Genomic DNA, 8,795 nt, shown 5'->3' on the forward strand with positions numbered 1-8,795 from the left:
AATTAAAATTAATTTGGGACACATCCCCAAATTTAAAATCAAAGTAATTAAAGTGTTAGTTCTCAAATTATTATGCATTTCAAAAGTGAAAAGCAAAGCTAGCCAAAAAGAAAGACCTCCTGTGTAATAGTTGCTGACTCCTATCTCGTCTTACTTGTAGGATCTAGCATACCCAAACACAAAACACAAACAACCCCAAAAAATTGACCAAATACCTAGTTATAGATATTGTTTGGGAGAGATTCTATGAAGCATTTCTCAGCTTTTCGTCAACAAAATTTCACAAAATTTTATTAAAAAAAAGTTGAGAAATGCTTCTAGAAGCTCTCTCAAACACTACCGTAATATCATGAACTTTTGTTGACGAAAAAGTTGAGAAATGCTTCTAGAAGCTCTCTCAAACACTACCGTAATATCATGAACTCAAAGTTTTGATGTCATCATACGTTTTCTAATTCCATTAATGTCTATATCTTTGAAAATCATTATTATTATTATTGTTGTTGTTATTGTGCACATAAGAGCCCATCTCTGCTAAAAAGAACTGAATTTTGAGAAGACATGAGGTACATAATAATAACTTATAATAATGATGTATTTTCACCTCCCAGATTAGTCCTGCAGATTGTGCATGTCTCATTGTAGAAGCAGATGGACACTCAATTATATTGCATGTCATCCAAATGCAATATAATAGTAAATCCTCAAAATTCATGAGATTCGTAAGAAAAACATATATTTTGTCTCCCAATCTTTTTTAGTTAATTTATTTATTCACTTGTGGATTTTTCTACTGTACTGCGAGTGATCCATTTAATTAAAGTTTTTGGCTTTGCTCCGGTGGGACCAAGAGTATAAAAAAAGTGTCAACTCTTAAAATTATTTCTTTAAATTCAAACAATTTAATTGGTGCCATATACTAAAGATTATAGCTATTACTCATCATTGGGCAAATGCTATACTAGTTGTTAGTTATATGCTTTTGACGTCTTATTTGACTCGAGTATGCTCAGTGTATCTTGTAATTAAACATTTTTTTTATTTATATATTCTACATTTATCGATTAAAAAAATTATAACTATAACTAATACTAAAACTCATATTTTAGAGGGGAAAAAAGACCAACAGTTAAAACAACACATCAAGTTAATAATACTATTCCATAGAAAGTTTTCAACATTATTAGTCTATGAAAGACACTACAAGAGATTCACTGTTTAAAAAACCATAATAGGCCACATGAAAATGACCCTTCAAAGGAGGGGTGCCCATCAATTGCAAAACAAAGACACCACATAAGGGTACCCCTCTTGCTCCTGTGAACAAGTACCCCACCCAGCAAATTAGAGTTTTTAACATGTAGGGCCATTAGGTGAAACAAAATTAGTTCTAAGTCCAACTCAAGCTCGGTGTTAGCTATACCAAATATGTAAAGTGATTCTATGCTATACGAGAAAAATATTTTCGATGTATTTGTACGAAATGTTTAAAAGAACATCTCACTTAAAAACAAAAAAGTATCGATTGACCTCACACGTTTGTTTTCACGTGAGATGTTTGTCTAAACATTTGTACAAAAAATGCACCGCGAGTTTTTCTCCTGGCGTGACATAAAATCACCAATGCTTAACAACATAAACTCCGACACATGATAATGACATTGTGCTTGTTGAGCTCGAATATGCTAATTTTCCAGGGCTCAAACTCATTTAAATTATATTAATTTTAGTTTTTCATTTGAAGTGTTTCGGGTCGCCTGCTTAATCCATCCATGGATAGGCCCCTCAGCATGAGCATTCACGTCTTATTCTCTCACGCATTACATGTTGTGTGGATGTCTTTTTAGGCCGGAACCTCTCATTCATAGTCCAAAGATCACATTTTTCCATGCATGAAGGGGTATTTATTTTTACTCTTTTATTGGTTCTTTTTATTTAGTGCAATACAAGAGCGCTCTTTTCCATGTAAAGAAAGAAGGATCACATATTTATCTTTGTTTCTTTTTGAAGTGGAAGATCTAAAGCAAATATCTTTAGTCCATGCTTTACTTTTTGGCCCTCTCGTTAGAACTATTCCACATTCTAATAAAGCTCAAATATACACTAATATGGCGTGAATTGGGCCCAGTTTTTGTAGGACAAAGGCAGGGAGAAGGAATAAAGCTACCACATTTTGCTTCTTCAATGCAACATCAATATTACACAATTATATATTGATCATTCAGTTCTTCAAAAAACAAAGTAATGATATATTAATAATCACCACCTTTCGCTTTACTTACATTCACTGGTTTTGCAGGCACATGACCCCAACTCCTTCTAGCAGCGGGAATTGCAAGGTAAACCCATAAAAGTGCCAAGCTAGATTTTGCATCAGTCCAACTCGATCTTTTGATTTTGAGGTCCTGCCAGCTAACGTCCAACTCGACCCACACACGTCTCAGGACTCGACCACGAGCGAACAATTTCTAGAATCCTTCTAGAAAAGCTTATATAGCATAAAGTGTTGAGCACATTCATATGAATAAATCAGCAACTGCAATATGATCATGAATTAAACATTGAGAAGTGCTTAAATTCAGCTTGAAAACTAGACTAGAAACGGCTAATGGGACCAATTTTATGCCAAAGAAGTTGATTATAAGAATTGTACACTGCTCCCAGTAGGGGCACAAAGTGCAAGCCATGCAGATTCTGCAAGTATTTTGGATCCAATACAGAAAACGGTCCCAAATTTCCTTTGTTTTTTTCTCATCGTCAAAAAAAAAATGTTATACAATTTTACATTGACAACTACAATGCCAAACTGCAGATCTTCTGTTGTCATTTTCAATCTTTGGGTCAATGATACTGCATGAAAAACTTTGCCATAGTGGCTAGAATTGATTAAAAACTCCCACTTCACAACTTTAATATAAATTACACATCCATGAAATATCAGAATCCATGGTTATCATTAATCAGATATGTGAAAGCCAACTCAGCCATTCTTGATTGATGAAAGTGCAATTTCATCATCTGTCACTCAAAATAAAGGCCATCACTTTGAGTAAAGTTGAAGGGTGATTTGGTCATTCGAATAAAGACGGAGGGAGCAAGAAATAAAGGGTGGGGTGGTGAATCAACTTTACTTTTTTGTTCTCTTAATATTTAACTTTAAATTTTTGCTATCTATCAAACGTTTCTTATTTGTTTCCCCCCTCCTTCGTCTTTCTTCTTTTCCTTAAACTAATGATAAGCTTCTTCAAAACAAATTTTACTCCAAATTTGATCTTTTATTCTCATGCATCTCTTCTGGTCTGAAAGAAAAAGAGAAAGCTAGAGGGAGAAAAGGGGTGACTTAGCTTCTTCCTTGAAGTTGGAGAGGCTTTTCTAAAAGATGATTGATTCTTCAAAATACATACTTGAAGTTCTTCGTATGATCTTTATCCTCTTTTCCTTTTATAGGAAATCTATCATCTGCCCGCCTCTTATAATCCTTTCTTTGTTCTTCATGTCTTTCCAAACTTGTTTCCTATGAAATATTTCCAAGAAAAGATGGTGTCCTTTATCTTCTTCACACTCACATTCTTCTCCCTTGTGGACAGTTCTGTTTCTTCATCTATTGTTTCCGATTTTCAGGCTTTAATCGCACTGAAACAAGGATTTCAGTTCTCTAATTTGGCTATAAGCACTTGGAATTCTTCTAATCCCACCTTGGTGTGTTATTGGAGTGGAATCACATGCCTCGATGATAGAGTGATATCTCTTGATATATCGAACCTTGGTCTGTATGGCTCTGTTTCTCCTGAAATTTCAAGACTTGACAAGCTGGTAGAGCTGTCCATTGACGGAAACAACTTCACTGGTGAAATCAAGATAGAAAATATGAGCAGCCTTTCTTTTCTCAACATATCCAATAATCAGTTTAGTGGGTCTTTGGATTGGAATTATTCCAGCCTTGCCAATTTAGAAGTGTTTGATGCATATAACAACAATTTCTCTGCTTATCTTCCAGAAGGATTATTGAGTTTGAAGAGTCTCAAGCACTTGGAATTAGGAGGAAACTATTTCCAAGGTGAAATCCCCGTAAGTTACGGGAATTTGGTGGAACTGGAGTATTTGTCATTGGCAGGAAATGAACTTCAGGGGAAAATCCCGAAGGAACTGGGAAATCTTACTAATTTGAGGGAGATTTACTTGGGATATTACAATGTTTATGATGGTGGAATTCCGAAGGAATTTGGAAAGTTGGTGAATTTAGTTCACATGGATCTTTCAAGCTGTCAACTGCATGGTCCAATACCTTCAGAGGTGGGGAATTTGAAGTTGCTGGACACTATCTTTCTGCATATAAATCGACTCTCGGGGCCGATCCCAAAGCAATTAGGCAACTTGACAAGACTTGTAAATCTTGATCTTTCTGTCAACACATTCACTGGAGAAATCCCATACGATCTTATCAACCTCAAGCAAATCAAGCTTCTCAATCTGTTCATGAATAGATTGCACGGCTCAATACCAGGATTTGTTGCTGATTATCCCGAGTTAGAAACTCTTGCGCTCTGGATGAACAATTTCACAGGCGTTATCCCAACGAATCTTGGCCAAAATCAGAGGCTGCAGGACCTGGATTTGTCTTCAAACAAGCTCACTGGTACAATCCCTAAAGACTTGTGTTCCTCAAAACAGCTTCGAATACTAATACTTCAAAAAAATTTTCTCTTTGGCTCAATTCCAGAGGAATTGGGCATGTGCACAAGTCTGGTTAGGGTGAGGTTGGGGTATAACTACTTGAATGGAAGCATACCAAGTGGCTTTATTTACTTGCCTGAACTAAATTTTCTTGAATTGCAGAGCAATATGTTGTCTGGATTCTTGTCTGAGAGTAGTAACAATTCGACCAACCAGACTAAATTAGGCCAGATAAACCTATCAAACAATCAGATTTCAGGATCTTTGCCATTATCCCTTTCAAACTTTTCTTCCTTACAGATACTTTTGCTAAGTGTAAACAATTTTTCTGGTCCAATCCCTCCTTCAATAGGTGAACTCAACCAAGTAGTACGAGTTGATCTTAGTGGAAATTCGCTTGCTGGCGAAATCCCACATGAAATAGGCAATTGTCTCCATCTCAATTATTTAGATTTGAGCAAGAACAATTTATCTGGCACAATACCAGAAGAAATTTGCAATATTCGAATCTTGAATTACTTGAACCTGTCAAGGAACCACTTGAATGAAGCCATACCCCAATCCGTTGGCTTGATGAAAAGCCTTACGACAGCGGACTTCTCATTCAACAATCTCTCTGGAAAACTACCCGAATCAGGGCAATTTTTAGTCTTCAACGCTTCATCATTCATGGGGAACCCTGGACTGTGTGGATCCTTATTGAACAACCCCTGCAGCATCGCAACAATCACAAGTCCACCTAGAAAATCAAGCAATTCCTTCAAACTAATCTTTGCCCTTGGCCTGTTAATGTGCTCTTTAGTATTTGCCGTAGCAGCTATCATCAAGACCAAAACATTCAAGAGAAGTGGCTCAAATTCTTGGAAAATGACCGCCTTCCAAAAGCTTGATTTCACAGTTTCTGACATCCTGGAATGCGTGAAAGATGGCAATGTGATAGGCAGAGGAGGAGCCGGGATCGTTTACCACGCCAAAATGCCTAATGGAGTCGAGATCGCTGTCAAGAAACTTCTCGGATTAAACAGCATTAACAACCATGATCATGGCTTCAAAGCTGAGATTCAAACGCTAGGCAACATCAGGCACAGAAACATTGTAAAACTCCTGGCATTTTGTTCCAACAAGGATACAAATCTTCTTGTGTATGAATACATGAGAAATGGCAGCTTAGGGGAGGCATTGCATGGGAAAAAGGGTGGACTCTTGAACTGGAACTTGAGGTACAATATTGCACTGGAAGCTGCAAAAGGGCTGTGCTATCTTCATCATGATTGCTCGCCTTTGATCCTGCACAGGGATGTCAAGTCAAACAACATATTGTTAAATTCAAGATTTGAAGCACATGTCGCGGATTTTGGTTTGGCCAGATACTTGGTGGATGGAGGTGCCTCTCAGTGCATGTCAGCAATTGCAGGATCTTACGGTTACATCGCTCCAGGTACATTTCCTTTGTTACCTTGTTCTGTTTATGAAGAACAATATCTTTACTTCGTAGCTTCCGTTTAGTGTTACTCTTAACTCTTTTCATATATATTGGTCAATGTTACTCATCAACACATGATTTGTGTCATCACATTCTTGTAATGTTAACTCGCGATATAGAAACATTGCCGGGGAAAGATCTAAAGAGTAAAAGTTAATATTATACTCATATATGAACACAGGAAGCAAAACTTGTGCTAGAATACAAATGACACCAATTTTCAATCGACAAGTCACAATTATATCTACTCGTAGTACACTTCCAACAAAAAGTCGCGTCGGGCCGGAACTTTGGGAAGTAGGCAAACGTTAAAGTAACAGAACATGCAGCCCATCTTATTCTTACACGCACCTTTAAACATGGAAACAATGTTTTTCTTTCCGTGAGAATCAATGTAGCTCTTTAGGAAAATACTATTCCCTATCATCTAATCGTGGATAATCTTGCAGAATACGCTTACACGTTGAGAGTAGACGAGAAGAGCGACGTCTACAGCTACGGTGTAGTCCTCCTGGAACTGGTGACGGGGCGACGGCCGGTTGGGGAGTTCGGCGAAGGAGTGGACATCGTACAGTGGATCAGGTGTTCGACGAATTGCCGGAGAGAAGAAGTGAGTCGAATCATCGACCCGAGGCTGACCGTCGTCCCTAAGGATGAAGCCATGCACTTGTTCTTCGTGGCAATGCTATGTATCCAAGAAAACAGCGTGGAGCGGCCCACCATGAGGGAGGTGGTGCAGATGCTGTCGGAATTCCCCCGCCGATCGCTGGAACTGCAATCGTCTTCATCGGGAAGTGGGTTTCAGTTACAGCAGAAGAAGAATCCTGATGAGAAAATTCCACATGATCTTCTTGTGTAAAAACAAAAAGAATATATGTAGTGTGGTATGGGTTTTTTTTTTTTTTTTGTTCTAATATAAATATTTAATTATTTATAATCTAAAATGTGAGATTATTTAATTTACTATAGTAAAACATTATTCAAGCTAAATTATTGATAATGTATTAATGGGTATATATTTTGGATTTTTTTATAAAATAAAACTATTTAAATACAAAAAAATAATACAATATTTTAATATCATTTATAATAAAGACAACTCTTTTTTAGGAGTTGATGTATTTTTGACTTAGCTCGAAAGATTAGAGTGTGTGAATATAATAATTACAAAGATAAATAAATGCTTCGATAGTTATAAATATTGTATTAGCTAAAAGTGATTGATTTATCTATTTTTTTCAACTATAAAAGTATGAATGATGGGTAAAATTTTTTCATTGTGAATTTATAACTTTGTCCTCAAATTATCTTTGGATCAAAAAACATGCATGGTCAATTATGAAAAAATGATGTAAAAAACAAGGGAAAAAAAAGGATTAGAATTTTAGTCAAACTTAATTTAAGAAAAAATTTATTGCATCATGAGTAATGAAGATGTATTTAGATGAGGTGATCTCGTCGGAAAAAAAAAAAAAAAAAAAAAAAAAGAGAGATGTATTTAATTATTCATTTATAATCAATTGTCATCTCAAAATTAATTATTTTATTGATATGCAATGTATAATATATAATATAAAATTTCACAAACAATATTTGACCACAATTTTTTATATTGTCAAATATTTTATTTTTTTATATATATGTTTGACACAAATTTTTTATAAATGTAAATATTGCTAAAAAAAATATTAGTTATTTTTATTGTGATAGTGAGAAATAGAGTTAATAATTTCAATAATAATAAAGAGACTATATCAAAATAGTGAGAAATAGAGTTAATACTAATATGCTTGGAATCATTGAATTATCTTGATATGCATATTCTTAGAGGGAACTTCATGCATTACTTAGTATTTTCTGTTTATGTCTTTTCCAACAGTTAATATATTAAATGATAGTGAACAAACTCATAAAATCATAAAATAACTTCATTTCATTTATAATAATTAAATTTTTACATTGGAAATTTCCTTCTCTACTGAAGTCTTCCACATTTTCATCCAATGGATGAGACCTCGGACGGTTGTCTTGTTGTACTTGTCAGTAGAGAAGATTCTTTCTACAACCTGTTTATGTGCTTTAACGTTGAAGTGGTATGCTATGCTCTTGTTTGCCTCAAGTATTCTACTTTTATAGAAGTAGCCTAGGGTAGTGTAAACGTCAAGAGACTATTAATTATTACTTCTGTATGTTTACCTTTTTCTGCTACTACGTGGTTATTAATTAATAATAGATATGCTTTTGGCGGTTATTCATACGAACTGTAGGTTGCTTTTAATTTTGAAATCACCCAATCTCTCTGACACGTAAGCCCTATTATGTGTATATAATTTTGGGTCTTTTCACTACTTTACGTATAATTACCTTAGTGCATATTTCTTGTATTAATGATTTCTCTCTGATTTTCAGAAATCACCTTGCAATCATCGTCTCCAAGCAACAATGGTAGCTTATACTCTTAACGCTTATCAGGTCTACTTTGACTCAGTCTACACTATCAAAGACAAAGCCCTTGTCAACATGTTCAAATCTTTAGAAGCATCAGGGCTATGCACATTTCTGGAGATAAATTCGTTCATGTACAAGAAACCACTACTGGAGTTCTATGCTCATGCAACTGTGAGCAATGACAACATCA

The 8,795-nt window shown here is 35.4% G+C and overlaps 1 protein-coding gene across 1 annotated transcript; it reads left to right on the plus strand.

The window, feature by feature from the left end:
• Positions 1-2,185: 2,185 nt before the first annotated feature.
• Positions 2,186-7,101, plus strand: LOC140861356 (uncharacterized). Its single transcript, XM_073264371.1, has 2 exons — positions 2,186-6,112; positions 6,607-7,101. Exons 1-2 carry the CDS (start codon positions 3,517-3,519, stop codon positions 7,014-7,016), a joined length of 3,006 nt encoding a protein of 1,001 aa, XP_073120472.1. The 5' UTR covers positions 2,186-3,516; the 3' UTR covers positions 7,017-7,101.
• The last annotated feature ends 1,694 nt before the right edge of the window (positions 7,102-8,795 follow it).

This window comes from Henckelia pumila, chromosome 4 (assembly GCF_033568475.1).
Source record: "Henckelia pumila isolate YLH828 chromosome 4, ASM3356847v2, whole genome shotgun sequence".
Lineage (NCBI taxonomy): Eukaryota > Viridiplantae > Streptophyta > Magnoliopsida > Lamiales > Gesneriaceae > Henckelia > Henckelia pumila.